Source organism: Triticum dicoccoides, chromosome 1A (genome assembly GCF_002162155.2).
Source record: "Triticum dicoccoides isolate Atlit2015 ecotype Zavitan chromosome 1A, WEW_v2.0, whole genome shotgun sequence".
Classification (NCBI taxonomy): Eukaryota; Viridiplantae; Streptophyta; class Magnoliopsida; order Poales; family Poaceae; genus Triticum; species Triticum dicoccoides.
The window spans coordinates 528,248,715-528,268,030 of record NC_041380.1 but is presented as its reverse complement, the minus strand read 5'-3'; the positions used below and the strand labels follow the sequence as shown (position 1 = coordinate 528,268,030).

Here is a 19,316-nt window from a genome sequence, read left to right as displayed (position 1 = left end):
CCCTCACGGACGGCGATGACACGGTAGTAGACGTTCCACCTCTGTCGCATCGTTACCGCAGAACGTCTACTACCGTGTCATCACCGTCCGTGAGGGGGGGCCACGCCCTGGAGACGCGTCCCGCCTCTTCGGACATGCCACCACATCACCCCGCATGTATGAGGGCCCGGTGCGACGCTCCGGTGGCATTGTTACCCCCCGAGTGCCCCCGTCCCGCCTAACCCTGTAGCGTTTGACCACGGGATCTAGCCCTTTGACTTTGCACGGACGGGCTTTGACCAGTGGACCTCCCCACCCGGTTGTGTTAGGTCAACCCATAGAAACACTTTGGAGCAACATCCGGGCCAGACCCACAGCAAGATCCCCTCCGTGTAGACCCCACGCGTCCGTTTCCCCCCTCCAGGTGCCGGCGGCAGTGACGTTCGTGAGGAGGGGCACACCCCGGACACGCGTGTCGGACGTTTGCAACCGCCACAACACTTCTAGACTTGTGAGAGGCCGCCTACGCAAGATTTGGCGGCATGCTAGCCTCCGGAGGCCGCCGGCCACAGCCGTAAACGCGCGAAGGGCAATCTGCGTAGAGGGAATTTTTCGGATACTTCTCCATCATCAAAAATTATGAAAAAATACCATCGTTCCTATAGCACATGTGCCCACGTCGTGCAAAAAAACTCTTGATTCTATCGCGCTCCGAGTATTTAGTAATATTGACGCCGCATCGTTACCGCAGAACGTCTACTATCGTGTCATCGCCGTCCGTGAGGGGGGGCCACGCACCGGAGACGCGTCTCGCCTCTTCGGACATGTCACCACACCACCCCACATGTATGAGGGCCCGGTGCGACGCTCCGGTGGCATTGCTACCCCCCAGTGCCCCCGTCCCGCCTAACCCTGTAGCATTTGACCACGGGATCTAGCCCTTTGACTTTGCATGGACGGGCTTTGACCAGTGGACCTTCCCACTCGGTTGTGTTAGGTCAGCCTATAGGAACACTTTGGAGCAACATCCGGGCCAGACCCACAGCAAGATCCCCTCCGTGTAGACCCCACGCGTCCGTTTTTCCCCTCCAGGTGCCGGCGGCAGCGCCGTCCGTGAGGGGGGGGGCACACCCCGGACACGTGTGCCGGGCGTTTGCAACCGCCACAACACTTCCAGACTTGTGAGAGGCCGCCTACGCAAGATTTGGCGGCATGCTAGCCCCCGGAGGCCGCCGGCCACAGCCGTAGACGCGCGAAGGGCAATCCGCGTAGAGGGAATTTTTTGGATACTTCTCCATCACCAAAAATTATGAAAAAATATCATCGTTCCTATAGCACATGTGCCCATGTCGTGCAACAAAACTCTTGATTTTATCGCGCTCCGAGTATTTAGTAATATTGACGCCGCATCGTTACTGCAGAACGTCTACTACCGTGTCATCGCCGTCCGTGAGGGGGGCCACGCACCGGAGACGCGTCCCGCCTCTTCGGACATGCCACCACACCACCCTGCATGTATGAGGGCCCGGTGCGACGCTCCGGTGGCATTGCTACCCCTAGTGCCCCGTCCCGCCTAACCCTGTAGCGTTTGACCACGAGATCTAGCCCTTTGACTTTGCACGGACGGGCTTTGACCAGTGGACCTCCCCACCCGGTTGTGTTAGGTCAGCCCATAGGAACACTTTGGAGCAACATCCGGGCCAGACCCACAGCAAGATCCCCTCCGTGTAGACCCCACGCGTCCGTTTCCCCCCTCCAGGTGCCGGCGGCAGCGCCGTCCGTGAGGGGGGGTACACCCCGGACACGCGTGCCGGGCGTTTGCAACCGCCACAACACTTCTAGACTTGTGAGAGGCCGCCTACGCAAGATTTGGCGGCATGCTAGCCCCCGGAGGCCGCCGGCCACAGCCGTAGATGCGCGAAGGGCAATCCGCGTAGAGGGAATTTTTCGGATACTTCTCCATCACCAAAAATTATGAAAAAATACCATCGTTCCTATAGCACATGTGCCCACGTCGTGCAAAAAAACTCTTGATTTTATCGCGCTCCGAGTATTTAGTAATATTGACGCCGCATCGTTACCGCAGAACGTCTACTACCGTGTCATCGCGTCCGTGAGGGGGACCACGCACCGGAGACGCGTCCCGCCTCTTCGGACATGCCACCACACCACCCCGCATGTATGAGGGCCCGGTGCGATGCTCCGGTGGCATTGCTACCCCCAGTGCCCCCGTCCCGCCTAACCCTGTAGCGTTTGACCACGGGATCTAGCCCTTTGACTTTGCACAAACGGTTTTGACCAGTGGACCTCCCCACCCGGTTGTGTTAGTTTAGCCATAGGAACACTTTGGAGCAACATCCGGGCCAGACCCACAGCAAGATCCCCTCCGTGTAGACCCCACGCGTCCGTTTCCCCCCTCCAGGTGCCGGCAGCAGCGCCGTCCGTGAGGGGGGGCACACCCCGGACACGCGTGCTGGGCGTTTGCAACCGCCACAACACTTCCAGACTTGTGAGAGGCCGCCTACGCAAGATTTGGCGGCATGCTAGCCCCCGGAGGCCGTCGGCCACAGCCGTAGACGCGCGAAGGGCAACCCGCGTAGAGGGAATTTTTCGGATACTTCTCCATCACCAAAAATTATGAAAAAATACCATCGTTCCTATAGCACATGTGCCCACGTCGTGCAAAAAAACTCATGATTTTATCGCGCTTCGAGTATTTAGTAATATTGACACCGCATCGTTACCGCAGAACGTCTACTACCGTGTCATCGCCGTCCGTGAGGGGGGCCACGCACCGGAGACGCGTCCTGCCTCTTCGGACATGCCACCATACCACCCCGCATGTATGAGGGCCCGGTGCGACGCTCCGGTGGCATTGCTACCCCCAGTGCCCCCGTCCCGCCTAACCCTGTAGCGTTTGACCACGGAATCTAGCCCTTTGACTTTGCACGAACGGGCTTTGACCAGTGGACCTCCCCACCCGGTTGTGTTAGGTCAGCCCATAGGAACACTTTGGAGCAACATCCGTGCCAGACCCACAGCAAGATCCCCTCCGTGTAGACCCCACGCGTCTGTTTCCCCCCTCCAGGTCCCGGCGGCAGCGCCGTCCGTGAGGGGGGGCACACCCCGGAGCCCCAAGACGGGCGTCTACTTATGCATGAACACTTTCACATATGCATCGGGACCCGTGCGATGTTTCGGTGACATAGCTACACCCCGAATCCCCCCACCAACCAGAATTCCTTCCGTGTCGACCGTTTCCCCCCTCCATGACACGACGATAGCGACGTTCGTAACGGGGGGCAATCGATATACCATCGGGTATGTTTCTTTAGATAAGGCATAATTATCTTATGCAAAAGCAAAAACTAAAATAAAGTAAAAATAACAAAACAAAGTAAAAATAAAAAAATAAAGTAAAATACACGGATCGATGACGGAGGTTGTCCCACGGATTGATGACGTGGCGTGGCACACGGATCGATGATGTGGCGAAGGAGCCTATGCCGACGGCTGTGCCGTAGGCATACCTCTGCCACAGATAACCAAAGTAAAAATAAAAAATTAAGTAAAGTCAACATATGCCGACGGCAAGGCCGTCGGCATATCTGTGCACACACGGATCGATGACGTGGCGTGGCACACGGATCGTTGACGTGGCAGAGGGGCCTATGCCGACGGCTATGCCGTAGGCATACCTCTGCCACAGATATGCCAACGGCCGCCGTTACCGCCCGTCGGCGTAGGATCAACGCCGTCAAATGGTCAGCGCTGACCGGGCAGGTGGGCCCGAGCTATGCCGACGGGCCCCGTAGGCGTAGCTCGGACGGTCCCGACGGCCTCGTCTATGCCGACGGCCCCGTCGGCATAGATGGATGTATGCCGACGGCTATTCTACGCCTACGGCCTATCCTTGGCCGTTGGCATAGGTCCATAGATGCCGACGGGGGCCGTCGGCAACCCTAGTTTTTCTGGTAGTGAAAGTTTCTAGGTATAAACTTTATGCGATATTACTCTTACGCAAATAGATCTTTCTTATTCTTAACAAACATTTGTCTGACATTTCAGGGCATTGATAAGAAGACAAAGCTCAGCAGCACCAGATGTGGATGTCGTGCACGGCTAAGGTTGCTTAGGTCCAATGATTTACTATGGTATGTCAAGATATTCAATGAACAACACAACCATGATCTGGTTGAGAGTTGTGGCCAGAAGAAGCATTTGTTTTCTCATAGGCACATAGATGATTCTACCAAAACTATGGTTAGGCACCTCCGTGAGAATAATGTTAGCCTTAGCAGAATAAATGGCATAGTTGGCAGCTTCTATGGTACAACGGATGGTGTTCCATTCATGAAGAAGGCTCTGAGGACTTTGTGTTCGGACATTGCAGCTGAAGCTCTAAAAGATGATGTAAGAAAAACAATTGAGGGTTTCAGAGACAATATAGCTCAGGACAATAGGTTTGTTTTCTCAATGCAGCTGGACGCCAATAAAAATCTAAGGTCTCTCATGTGGACAAGTGGTCCGAGCAGAGCTCTATATTCTCACTTTGGTGATGTTGTAACATTCGATACAACGTACGAGACCAACATATACAAGATGCCGTTTAGGATGTTCGTTGGAGTGACCACTTCCAGAGTATTATTTTCGCTGGAGTACTTCTTACAAACGAGACTGCAGAATATTTCGATTGGGCTTTCAAGGAGTTAGTTCTGATGATGGGTGGTAAAGCGGAAGAAGTACACTGGAATACCAGAAAGGTGTATATAGCATCTATTTGGTGTTATTAATATTTGTTAACCTGATAACCTCCCACACATACCTTTATTGTAGTATGGTGGATTATTTATGTCCTGGCAACACGATCACACTATTTGCATTGTAAGTATCGGTTCATCACTTTTGAACCTTGTTTATTTATTACATTTCCTTGCATCTATTTCAAATGCTTCTTCACAGCCATCACCTGGTTACTATAATGTATTTTCGAGACATGCAGGTCAGCTTTTATTTCAAGTGTACATCAGAAAAGATTTTGAATGAAATGCACATGACATCATGTCTTGAAAGAAAAGGCAAGTCCTCTTAAATAAAGAAAAACACCCCTTCAGTTTGAAGCCTGCAGTGAATGGTTGCACTCAAAAATAGTTCATCCATTATCAATTATTCACAACTTGTACTTAGTTTAATTAGTATTAGAAGTAATATCTTGCTCAAATGCACTCTCAGTATGTCACGCTATTGCTAAGGCAACTGACAGAGTATAGAGAACTTCACCTTCCAAAAAATAATTGGATCAACAGTACTTACAACGACTCGTTTCTGTCCGACTGATGGAAAAGCTTGAACAGCATGGCACAACGTGCATTAATGAGTGCCACTATACGGGGCTATATTAATGCATGTGAGAATAGCTTTTCCCCCAAGAGCTCCATTATTTAGTTTATGCCCACTGCCCAGCAGCAACACCAAAGACCAAGCCTCTCCCTGTTTTACTTCGCTCCATCGATCCGTTGCGAGCAGATGGCAATGGAAGCAGCGGCTGCCGGCGCCGGCGGGCTGGAGGTGGTGGTGTTCCCGTGGCTGGCGTTCGGCCACATGATCCCGTTCCTGGAGCTCTCCAAGCGCCTCGCGGCCAGGGGCCACACCGTGTCCTTCGTGTCCACGCCGCGGAATCTCGCCAGGCTCCCGGCCGTGCCGGCCGGTCTGTCCGCCCGCCTCCGGTTCGTGCTGTTGAAATATATTGCCCGCCTCCCTTCACCAGTTCGGACTTTTGGATGAGTTGGCTGGAGCATGAATTCAATATGGTATCAGAGCCACCTCTTCTCATACATCTAGCCACAATCCAAAACCCTAGAAACCACACATCATTGTCTCCATGGCTTCCTCCGCCGGCGTCTCCCTCAACCTTGGATCGCCGCCGTCTGAGAAGCTCGCAAGAGGTAATTTCATCCTCTGGAAGACGCAGGTCCTCCCAGCCCTACGAGGCGCGCAGGTGACGGGGCTCCTGGACAACACCGATGCCGCTCCACCCAAGATGGTGGAGATCACGAAGGCAGACAAGACCACGGCCCTAGAGCCGAATCCCCTATACGGACCCTGGATCGCCAAAGATCAGCAGGTTCTATCATACCTTCTCAATTCCATGTCTCCAGAAATTCTTGCACAAGTTGTTGGGAAAGATTCCACCTTTGAGCTCTGGACGACGGTGACAAATCTCTTCGCCTCACAATCTCAGTCTCGGATTACTAATCTGAGAATCGCCATCACCAATACCAAGAAGGGCTCGATGTCAAGCTCGGCGTATATGGCGAAGATGAAAAGTCTTGGGGATGAACTAGCTGCAGCAGGTCGTCCCGTATCTGATCCGGAGATGGTGGACTATATTCTGGCCGGACTGGACCGCGACTACGACCCCGTGGTGGCGGCGATCGGCGCTGTCAAAAACATCATCACAACCGACGATCTTTTTGCCCAGATTGCTGCCTTTGATAAAGGATGGAGATGCTAGGCGACTCATCTTCAGGCGGGTTCTATTCATCCGCTAATGCGGTCTACAGAGGCCGTGGCCAGTCCCGTGGCAGATCTCGCGGGCGTGGAGGAAGAGGCCGTGGCCGTGGTGATCGTGGTGACCGCGGTGACCGACAGTCGTCTTCCTCCAATGGAGGCGGCGGATTCAGAGGCCGTCCTCGACAGTAACAGCAACAGCAGGCTCGTGAGCAACATCATGACTATCCAGAATGTCAGATATGCTACAGACACCATCCAGGAGGTGCACGAGTTTGCTGGTGGCGTTATGAAGAAAACGACCAGGAAGAAAAGCAGGCGCATGCAGTCTCCTATGGCGTGGACACCAACTGGTACGCCGACAGTGCAGCAACAAACCACATCACAGGTGAACTTGACAAGTTGACGATGCGGGAGAAGTACAATGGAGGCGACCAAATTCGCACGGCAAGCGGTTCTGGTATGGATATCACACACATTGGCAGTTCAATTGTTAAAACCCCCATGAAAAATTTACACTTGACCAATGTCTTGCATGTTCCTCAAACCTCTAAAAATCTTGTTTCCGTTCATCGATTCACTCTTGATAACAATGTTCTTATTGAATTCTATCCTTATTTTTTCTTGGTTAAGGACTTGAAAACAAGGAGAGTCATTCTTAGAGGACGGTGCGTGGGAGGACTCTACCCACTCATATCATCATCATCATCATCATCTTCATGGTCCAATAAACAAGCAAATATTGTCACCAAGCTATCTACATCAAGGTGGCATAGTCGTTTAGGTCATCCATCTTCAGTCATAGTTAGATATGTTCTTAGCAAAAATAAACTCTCTTATGAGCCTAGTAGTGAGTCAGTTTGTGATCCGTGTCAACAAGCAAAAAGTCATCAATTACCTTACCCAATTTCTACTAGTGTGTCTACTGCCCCTTTACAACTTATCTTTTCAGATGTATGGGGGCCAGCTCCTATTTTAGTTGGTAGATTTTCCTATTATGTAAGTTTTATTGATGACTATAGTAAATTTACTTGGATTTATCTGTTGAAAAAGCGATCTGATGTATTCCAAGTTTTCCTCAATTTCCAAAATCTTGTTGAACGCAAACTGAACTCTAAAATCATTGCTATGCAAAGTGACTGGGGTGGTGAGTATGAAAAACTAAATTCTTTCTTTCAAAAGCTTGGCATATCACACCATGTATCTTGTCCTCATGCTCACCAACAAAATGGATCCGCTGAAAGAAAGCACCGTCACATAGTTGATATGGGGCTTGCCTTGTTAGCAAATGCTTCCATGCCGCTTAAATTTTGGGATGAAGCATTCTTAACTGCTACATATCTCATCAACTTGCTTCCAAGTAAAGTTATCAAATTTGAAACACCCATTACACGACTTCTTGGTGTCACACCCAACTATACATCTCTTCATATTTTTGGTTGTGCCTGTTGGCCCAATCTTAGGCCTTACAACACACGCAAACTCGCTTTCCGCTCAAAACGGTGTGTCTTTTTAGGCTATAGCCCCATGCATAAAGGGGTCAAGTGCCTTGATGTTCCTACTGGTCGGGTGTATATATCCAGAGATGTTGTATTTGATGAGTCCGTGTTTCCCTTTGCATCCCTTCATCCTAATGCTGGTGCACTTCTTCGCAAAGAAATTCTTCTTCTTCCTTCACATCTTCGGTCTTTTGATCATGGGGGCGACAACAATTGTACTAACCAATGTGATGATATTCCTGCTGGTACTGGTCTTTCTCTTATGCCTGTGCAGGTCCCTGGAGAAAACGGTGCTCAAAATGACCAAGATCTCGAAAATATGGCTGGTTTTGATCCTATATTTCATGCTGAGGAAGGAGACGAAGCTGGCACAGATGACGAAGAAGATCTGGCGGCGCCTGCCACCCCTGCACGCGCGCAGATCTCGGATCACGCGACCGCATCCGCCTCGGATCAAGCCCCTGATGGCTCCAGTCCTGGATCCAGGGCGGGCCACTCCCGTGCTGCCGCGTCAGCTTCAGGCGGGACCAGCAGCGGGGCCGAATCCCCCTCGCCCCGCGCGCCAGCGTCAGGCGGGACCAGCGGCGGGACCAGATCCTCCCTGCACCACGCGCGCCTTCAGTCGCGGTCGGGTGGCGGATCCTCTGCGCCAGTGCCTGTAGGAGGGGCAGCCACACCAGAAGCCACAGGATCCCCTGCGCATATGACGACAAATCAGTCCACTGCATCAGCAGATTCTCCTGGATCTTCTGTGGCAAGTATACCAGCGGTGCAGCAAGAGGTTTCTTCACGTGTTATGACCCGACTACAGAAAGGTATACGGAATCCTAAAATTAGGAAAGATGGAACTATACCATATGGAATGTTGTGTATTTCAGGAGAACCAACATCGTTGAAGAATGCACTTGATGATCCTAAATGGAAAAAGGCAATGGATGAGGAGTATTCTGCGCTCATGAGGAATAAGACTTGGCATCTTGTACCAAATCAGAGAGGTAAAAATATTATTGATTGCAAATGGGTGTATAGAATTAAGAAGAAGGCAGATGGCTCCATTGACAGATATAAGGCACGTCTAGTTGCAAAGGGCTTTAAGCAACGTTATGGCATTGACTATGAGGACACCTTTAGTCCCGTTGTGAAAGATGCAACTATCAGACTTGTGTTAGCCATTGCTGTATCCAGAGGATGGAGTTTAAGGCAGCTAGATGTACAGAATGCGTTTCTGCACGGTGTTCTGGAAGAGGAAGTGTTTATGAGACAACCACCTGGGTATGAGAGTAAGAAATTGCCACAGTATGTCTGCAAGCTTGATAAAGCACTCTATGGTCTAAAGCAAGCACCCAGAGCATGGTATTCCAGATTGAGCTCACAGTTAAAATATCTTGGCTTTGTTGCTTCCAAGGCTGACACATCCTTGTTTATTTATAACAAGGCAGGAGTAGTCATTTTTGTGCTTATATATGTTAATGATATCATAGTTGCAAGTTCTTCATAAAATGCTACTAATGCTCTTTTGCATGATTTGAGCTCAGAGTTTGCCTTGAAGGACCTAGGTGATTTGCATTTCTTCTTGGGTATTGAAGTCAAGAAAACTCAAGATGGTATTGTGTTAAATCAGGAAAAATATATTCTTGAGCTTCTGTCTCGCATGGGGATGAAAAATTGCAAGCCAATGTCTACACCTTTATCCTCCTCAGAAAGTCTCTCAGCATATGAGGGTGAGCCACTTCAAGAGGAGGAGAGTACAAGGTATAGGAGTACTGTGGGAGCACTACAATATTTAACTCTCACACGTCCAGATATCTCATTTGCTGTCAACAAGGTTTGTCAATATCTTTATGCACCTACTTCTGCACATTGGTCAGTTGTCAAGAGGATTGTGAGATATGTGAAACATACTATGGGAATAGGAATTCATTTCAAACGGTCTAATTCTTCTCTTGTGAGTGCATTCTCTGATGCTGACTGGGCAGGATGTAGTGATGACAGAAGATCAGCTGGAGGTTTTGCAGTGTTCTTTGGATCTAATCTTATCTCCTGGAGTGCTAGAAAGCAAGCTACTGTGTCACGCTCAAGTACAAAAGCTGAATACAAGTCTTTGGCTAATGCAACTGCTGAGATCATTTGGGTTGAATCACTTCTTGAGGAATTGGGAATCAAGAAGAATCGTATCTCATGTTTATGGTGTGATAATTTGGGAGCAACATATCTGTCTGCAAATCCAGTGTTCCATGCCAGGACAAAGCACATAGAAATTGATTTTCACTTTGTACGAGAAAGGGTTGCGGCAAGGAAACTTGAGATTCGATTTATTCCTTCTAAGGATCAAGTGGCTGACGGTTTTACAAAAGCACTACCAGCAAGACCGTTTGAAGAATTCAAGAGTAATCTTAACTTAGGTTAGTTGAGATTAAGGGAGGGTGTTAGAATATAGAGTTGTAATCTCAACCTCCTTCCTTCTCTTGTATTCTACCCAAACTCTTTCTGTCATAACCTTGTACGTCAAGCCAGGCTTCGGCCACGCATCAATATAAACTACCACGCGGCTCCCTCGATGGAGTAGGAACGCTTCATATCTTTTATGGTATCAGAGCCAAGAGGTCTTGAGTTCAAGATCCTGCCAACGCAGTATTAAATAAAACGATTATGCGGCCTACATCGATACCAAGTCTAAGGACTAAAATAGCCTAGACGTGAGGGGGAGTGTTAAAATATATTGCCCGCCTCCCTCCATCAGTTCGGACTTTTGGATGAGTTGGCTGGAGCATGAATTCAATACGTGCCGCTGCATCTTCCGGCCGTGGATGGGCTGCTGGAGGGCGCCGAGGTCACGTCTGACCTGCCGCCCGACAAGGTCGGGCTCCTCAAGAAGGCCATGGACGGCCTCGCCGGCCCACTCGCGGCGTTCCTCGCCGCCGGTAGGAGGCCCGACTGGATCGTCGACGACTTCTGCCACCACTGGGTCCCGCCCATCGCCGACCAGCTCAAGGTGGCATCCGCCACGTTCCTGACTTCCCAGCCTCCCAGGCTGCCTTGTCGGTCTTCCTGGGGCCGCGGTGGGCAAACGCCGCACACCCGCGCATGGAGCCGGAGCACTTCGCCGAGACACCCAGGTGGATTCCCTTCCCGTCCACCACCTTCTTCCTCCGCCACGAGGCCCAGTGGATCACCGACGCCTTCTGTACCAACGCATCCGGCGTGTCCGACATGGACCGCTGGTGGCAGGTCTTGGAGCGCAGCCGCCTCACCATACACCGGAGCTTTTTTTAGAACGGATCATACACCAGAGCTGCGAGGAATTGGAGCCCCGGATGTTTGGCCTCCTATCCGATCTCTTCCGGAAGCCCGCCATCCCCGCCGGGATCCTTCTACCGGGGGCACCCGACGACCTTGAAGAAGACCACCGGCAGAGCAGCTCAGGCAGCATCGTCCGTCCGCAGGTCCTGCGATGGCTGGACGACCAGCCTCCCAACTCCGTCATCTCCGTTGCGCTGGGAAGCGAGGCGCCGTTGACGCCAGAGAACGCCCATGAACTCGCGCTCGGCCTAGAGCTCGCCGGCGTGCACTTCCTCTGGGCGCTACGCAAGCCGGCGGGCACCAGCAACGACGACGAGCTTCTGTTGCCAGCCGGGTTCGAGGAGCGTACGCGGCACCGCGGGGTGGTTTGCACGGGGTGGGTGCCGCAGGTGGAGGCGCTGGCGCACTGCGCCACGGGCACGTTCTTGACGCACTGTGGCTGGGGCTCCACCATCGAGAGCCTCTCCTCCGGGATCCCGCTGGTGATGCTGCCGTTCGTCGTCGACCAGCCCTTGATCGCGCGGGCGATGGTAGAGAGAGGGATCGGCGTGGAGGTGGCGAGGGACGAGAACGACGGTTCGTTTGACCGGGACGGTGTCGCGGTGGCGGTGCGGCGAGTCATGGTGGAGGAGCACGGGAAGGTGTTGGCGACCAACGCCAAGAAGCTGCAGGGGGTTCTGGTCGACCAGGGACGCCAGGAGCACTACATCGACGAGGTCGAGGCCTGAGACGCTTCAACGATGTCTAATATATTCTCTCCGTTCCTAAATATTTGTCTTTTTTTATAAATTTTAAATAGACTATCACATATGGATGTATATAGACATATTTTAGAGTATAGATTCACTCATTTTGCTCCGTATGTAGTCACTTGTTGAAATCTCTAGAAAGACAAATATTTAGGAACGGAGGGAATAGTTGTCATGCATGTGGACTTGCGTGTTGTGTACCAAGAAATTGATTTGATCACATTTGTTTTTGTTGCATCGATGAATATATGCAAGCTCGATCAGTGTATGGTGTTTGTATCATTGAGATAAGGTTCACTTCACTAGCGTAATAATGCAACCACCAAATTAAGCCACCTCTTATTTTGTCAAAAGTACTTCTATCAACATTTTTTGAAGTCACAAGACTCCATTTAGGATTACATGAACAGACTGCATTTATTTTTCATTCTATCTTTACAAGTGTCGGAGACCGGGCTATGCTTAGCTCGACCAATCGGTATGTACCTGAGTGATGAAATATGCAGCTCAACACTCTAGGATGAAAATGCATTGAATTGACAACATAGAGTCACGTTGTGCTATGTTCTTCCTAGTTCTACTGCTCTTATGAGGATTCTTTTTTCAAACTTGTCTCTGACTCAAATTTGCAATACATCCCGTTTCCTGCTAGATCATGCTATGTTTATGGTCCTTTTTATAACGAGTGGAGAATTAAGACCTGTTCACAGAGGTGTGTACACGATTGGAGGCCACGACAAGAGATACTTTTACCCAACATGGGTGGCAGCATGATCTTAGAATTGGGCCACCTACGACTTGGCGTTATACAGAACTTAGTTATTTATATTTCGTTTTCTTCTTTTTGGCTTGGTGCGAGGACTTTGTTGACTGTGTGCATCTAAGTTATGTAGAGGATGGGCGTACTTGGCAATGTTTGTAGCATTTATTGCACATATACATATGACCAACCCCAAAGCAAATAATGCTAGCAAATCGTGACAAAGAACCTATCACAAACTCAACCAACAACGACAGACTTCTTACCGTTGATTGATTTTGATCTCGGGTATCAAAAGAAATATAGATTGCCCACCAAACCCTTTGTGTAACTTAACAGGAACATGAATACAAAAGACTGATTTGTTAGTTATTAGTGATAGTGAAGTTGCGATCCATAAGTATGAAAAGACTACTTGGTTTGATTTCGAATTATCTACTAATTTCAATTCTTCATGGCCTTGCTACGTAACGAATGTGTAGTATGTATCCTTTTTTTGCGATGATGAATGTGTAGTATGTATCTCTACCAGGCTTGTGAGACAAGTCACTGAGATGGCTAGACAAAAAGAAAAACGATATTCTTGCTTTGTAAGGGCACATACAATGGGGGCGCTTAGCTCGGACGCTAGGGTCAAATCCCTAGCCGTTATGCCCAAAATCCCAGCCATTTTTTTTTTCTGTTCCCAGCTAAGCCCAGGATTCAGTCTTGCGTCGACGCAACTTCTCGCGCCGGGTGCTAGACCTCTTTTCCTTCTGCGCTAGGACTCGAAGTGTGCCATATTAAGCGCCTGGCCTTGTCATTAGCAGTGGCGTAATCAGTCCAATAAGCCAGGGTGGCCCATCAATATAAATATTTACATAATTTTATTTATTTATAAAGAAATATATTTTTACTACACTATATACAAGCTATGGGGAAATTCTAGGGTGGTTCATAGACCACCCCCTAACTACGCCACTGGTCATTAGGTTGGAGGACTGAATGCTCCAGCCGCTGCTACATGGTTTAAATTTTCTTTTATTTCCTTAAGCGCTCGTGCAAGCGCTCAGGCATTGGACATGCCCTAACTAGGCACTCAAGTTAACATTCACTCTACTAAGCTTTGCATGGCATTTCAGATTTATGTATAATAGTTAAGGTTTAACATAAAGTGGCAATCCTGCCTCTTTTTTGACTCGTTGAGATGATCCATTTAAACTAATCCTGGGCATTTCCAGGCCGGGCCGGGTTTCAAAAAGCCCGACCTCAAAATACAAGCACGAGCCCAACCTAGGTGAACCGGCAGCCCGACAAAATGCCCATTTTCACATTTTAACATAAAAATATTGCTACTTTCGGGGATTAGTACTATAATACTGTACCTATATTTATATAAAAGCGTATAAATCATGTTTCTCCGAGCTTTTCTTGGGCTTCGGGTCGCGGGTTGTGGGCTGGTAAGTGAGGTCCGAGCCTGGCCCAGATGTACGGCTTCGGGCCAGGCTACCCATCACCCGGGATGTCATATTATAGGGATGAGCATACACTATAAAAGCAACCAATAGATGATGTTGGTATAGGGAATCTTTACTTAGGTTATAACTGCAATAATTTTAGTAAAATGTGGGTTAAGTGACCCAAAAAGTAATGCCACTGAATTCGTATTCAAAAGGAAGTTTCGTATATTTCAATTTTATGAGAATAATTCATTTGTTACTGGCCAATTAATGGTCGAAGTTGAATCGTAAAATGTATGGACACTTTATAATCTAGAAAGAAGGGAGTAGTAAGGAATTCACTCATGGTCGTCGAAAAAAAAGGAAATCACTCAAGGAGGACAAGAATATGATAGGAGATGATGTGAGTTATCTCTAGAAAGCGTAGAACGTCACGGAAGCGATCTTTTGGTAGACGGGGGCATTGGCTCCTGTTTTTTTGAAATGATTCAAAAATCATATTTCCAACTTTCAATTTAAAAAAAACTATGGAAACTTGTACATATTCATGAAGGATTTGGGAGATTTCATTTTAAAATATTATGATTTGCAAGCAGCACAAAAAAAATCCTGCCCAACAATAAAAAAAAATTGGTCCATTTTCATTTATGTATTTGTTTTTTTGTCTATGCCATGTATGAAAGTATATTGTTATGAATTTTTTTCTTGAACGTGTTATATGTGTATTTGTGTGTGTACAATTGTTTTTATTTTTTTGCATTGTGGAAATATGTTTTATTAAGTCCACCAATGCACCCGTCCACCAAAGGGCATTTCCTAGAACGTCACTTACTATTGCAAGTAAATAGATGCCTAAAATGTAGTCTATTTTTAAATGGAGTAGTTTCAAAGTAAAACATATTTTCCTTATTTATATTAATTTACTATTACGTGGTTTTCCTTTATACGGTTGGAGGACACTGATGTCATCGCCACACTTAAAGGACCATATGTGCACAAGTCTCATTGACTGTTGAACGTAACTTTTGGTTAATATAACAAAAGTTTTGTTCTACTTTCTGGGGAAAGAAAGGCGGGCTTGGACAAACACGATTTATAAACAACCAAAGACGGCAAGGTGACGAGTAGATGTTAATAACGGCGTGTTCTCATGCTTTAAGTCACACGAGCCCATTTAGGATAACAGAGATAGAATACATATATTTTTCATTCTATCTTTCCCAGCTTCGGAGACAGAGCCATGCTTAGCTCGACCAATTGGTATGTACCCAAGTGATGTAATATGCAGCTCAACACTCTAGGATGAAATGCATTGAATTGACAACATAGCGCCACATTGGGCTATGTTTTGTTAGATCTACTTCTCTTCCATGCATTAATCTATTTTCATACCTGTATCCAACTCAAGTTTCCAATACATCTCATTCCCTACTAGATCATGCTATGTAACTGTCGATGTCAATCACCATGGTCTTCATTGTTGCTCTCATCCTAAATTTTGGCATTCTCCCCTAGCAACCGAGCCAGATTCCGGGGGAAACCCTTGGCAGCAGCGTCGTCATCGTCGCGTTCCTTCTTGGAGGTGTTGATTGGTACCGGCGCTTCGGAGTCTCGGAGCTTGGTGGGCGATCTCCGATGGACGCAGCGGTCGCGAGGCTTCTTCGTTTTTGCCGATCCGCCGTTATCGGCATTTGTTTCTTTTTGTTTTTTTAGGCGTGCTTGTGCTGCTTCCGCCCCAGCACCTATCGTTGGATGTATCAGATGGTTGCTTTGGAATACAAAGCGGGGGGAAACCCTTTTTCTTAACTGAGCCAGATCCTGCTGCATGTGGAAGCTAGTACTAGTAGATATGTATAGAAGATTAGCAAGTGAAACCGTGTTGTGTGGCCAGGATATCAATTTTTTTCACCAAACATCACATGCCAATTATTGTGGTCATTTAGTTTACCGCGTGTGCCGTGCTTGCCAATGTTTGTATCATTTATTGCACATATGCATATGAGCAACCCCAAAGTGAATAACCCCAGAAATCATGACAAACAACCTCTCACAAACTCAACCAACAAGGAGAAACTTCTTAGTGTTGATTGATTTCCAACTCGGATAGCAAAAGAAATATAGATCGCGCACCAAACCCTTTGTGTAACATAACAGAAACATGAATACAAAACATTGATTTGTTAGTTAATTAGTGATGGTGAAATTGTGATTCACAAGTGTGGAAAGATTATTTGGCTTGATTTTGGATTATTTGCTAATTTCAATTCTTCATGGCCTTGCTATGTAACGAGTAAGTATCTCTACCAGGCTTGTGAGACAAGTCACTAAGATGACTAGACAAAAAGCAAAACGATGTCCTTGCTTTGTCGCTAGGAACTCAAGTTAACATTGGCCCTATTAAGCTTTGCATGGCATTTGAGATGTATGCATGATAGTTAAGGTTTAATATAAAGTGAAAATCCTGGCTCTTTTTGACTCCTTGAAATGATCCATATTTAAACACATATCTGGGAATGTTATATTATACGAGTGGGCGTACGCAATAAGAGCAACCAATAGACAACTTTGGCATAGGGAATTAGTGTCTGAGTTGATAAGTCCAAGAATCTTGATAAAATGTGGGTCAAGTGACCCAAAAATTATGCCATTGAATTCGTATTGTCGCACCGCACCAACCGGCACTAATGAGTCTCATCCTAAGCAGCTGGTGTGCCACGGTATATTGTCGCACCGCACCAACCGGCACACGTCAAAGTGCAGGAAGGAGCGCATTTGCTGGCTTTTTTTAAAAAAAAATAATACAATTTTTTTCATTAATTCAAGAAATAATACACAGATTTGATTTTTTTTTCAAAAATAATACAGCGTCGGCTTCCCTATAGCCGATTGGATTATTAGGCCCATTCGGCCAGGGACTGGCCTGTTGGCCGCATCGAAGCCGACGGGTGGTGCATCGACACTGCATGGCACACTGGGCGCCGAAGCCGGTCTGATCTTTTTGAAAGAGATATTCACGCGAAGCTGTTTTTAAGATAAATGCGTTGATGCTTATCTTTCCATCCGTTGCACACGCATGAGCATCCAAGCAGTGCACAGCACGCCATTGATCGATCGGGTAACTGGCCACAAGTGCGTACGTATTTGCCGGTATTTGGATATTCGGGACATACGTACATACCGGCGAGGTGGACACGTATTCACGCCGTTGATCGATCGGGTAATTGGCCACAAGGGCATACATATTTGCCGGTATTTGGGTAATCAGGGCATACTATGTACCGGCAAGCCAGACACGTATTCATGTATATGTACATACACTGGGACACATGTGTATTAGAATTACGTACGACCTGGCCAGTACATGGGTCCTTTCATGCATGTATTCATGCCAGGGTAATCACCTGATCAATCGGTGCGCGCCTACAATCCATGGGCACTTCGAACTCCATGTACGTACCCCTTCGCCCTGGCCGACTGCATTGTCTATCGGGCATCGTCTGGCCGAATGGCCTAATCTATTAGATAATAACGAGATAAAAGAGACACGAGAACACATAGATTTTTACGTAGAAACCCTTGTGGGAGAAAACCACGGACGCACAAAGGCGCGATCATTATGAGGAGTATTATAAGCACGAGACGACAGGCCGTCTGAGGTGCGATTACATGGGGTATATATGAGGGGCAATACATAGCAGTTTTTGTAGGACAAGTAAACGAGTTGTACTCGTACGCGTCGGTACCAACGCAAAAGGCCCACACCGTATGTACTACGTCTAGTCCAATACGGTACTAGAATTTGGATCACAATTTAACAATCTCCACCTTGAGCCAAATTCCCTCCAGTAGTCGAAGAAAGTGAATAACTCCATCCAAATCAGTTTAAACACCTTGTGCGTCAAAGTCTATAGGACTAGTGAGAAATACCAACTAAGTCTGAGCAAAGCTCAAACTTATTGGTCGGAACTGGCTTTGTCATCATATCAGCTGGATTACCATGAGTACTTATCTTGCTGTAACGCCCTCGATGCGGCTATATCTCCCACGTGTCGAAGCATGACTTAGAGGCATAACCGCATTGAAAGCAATGTCGCAAGTGAGGTAATCTTCACACAACCCATGTAATACATAAGGGAAAGAGATACATAGTTGGCTTACAATCACCACTTCACACAATTACAAGAATAAAACATTACATCAACCAGATATAATCAAGGTCCGACTACGGAACCAAAATAAAAGAAGAACCCCAAATGCGACAAGGTCCCCGATCGACCCCAACTGGGCTCCACTACTGATCAACTAGAACGAAACGACACAAAGGACAAGATCTTCATCGAGCTCCTCCTTGAGCTTGGTTGAGTCTCCTGCACGGTCTCAACGGCACCTGCAAACTGGTTTTGGAAGTATCTGTGAGTCACGGGGACTCAACAATCTCGCACCCTCGCGATCAGGACTATTTAAGCTTATGGGTAAGGAAAAGTATGGGGTGGAGCTGCAGCAAGTGGCTAGCATATATGGTGGCTAAACATACGCAAATGAGAGCGAGAAGAGAAGGCAAAGCATGGTCGATGAACTATGATCAAGAAGTGATCCTAAAACAACCTACATCAAGCATAACTCCAACACCGTGTTCACTTCCCGGACTCCGCCGAAAAGAGACCATCACGGTTACACACGTGGTTGATGTATTTTAATTAAGGTCAACTTCAGGTTTTCTACAACCGGACATTAACAAATTCCCATCTGCCCATAACCGCGGGCACGGCTTTCGAAAGTTCAAATCCCTGGAGGGGTGTCCCAACTTAGCCCATAACAAGCTCTCACGGTCAACGAAGGATATTTCTTCTAGCGGGAAGACCCGATCAGACTTGGAATCCCGGTTACAAGACATTTCGACAAGGTAAAACTAAACCAGCAACACCGCCCGAATGTGCCGACAAATCCCGATAGGAGCTGCACATATCTCTTTCTCAGGGCACACTCGGGTTGTCTTAGGTACGGGTAGGCCAGCCCAGAGTTACCCCTGGTGGCCACCGGCAGCTGACAGGTGGACCAACACTTAGAGGAGCACTGGCCC

The 19,316-nt window shown here is 47.9% G+C and overlaps 1 protein-coding gene and 1 pseudogene across 1 annotated transcript in view; both read left to right on the top strand.

Annotated features, from left to right (window-relative positions):
- LOC119354593 (protein FAR1-RELATED SEQUENCE 5-like) overlaps positions 1-4,932 on the top strand; it is a 19,052-nt gene extending 14,120 nt beyond the window's left edge. The window contains exon 4 of the mRNA XM_037621307.1: positions 4,048-4,932. Within this exon, the coding sequence (XP_037477204.1) occupies positions 4,048-4,692 (645 nt within the window). The 3' untranslated portion in view covers positions 4,693-4,932. The remainder of the gene's footprint in view (positions 1-4,047) is intronic.
- A 573-nt stretch (positions 4,933-5,505) lies between these two features.
- LOC119354586 lies at positions 5,506-12,036 on the top strand (annotated as a pseudogene).
- The last annotated feature ends 7,280 nt before the right edge of the window (positions 12,037-19,316 follow it).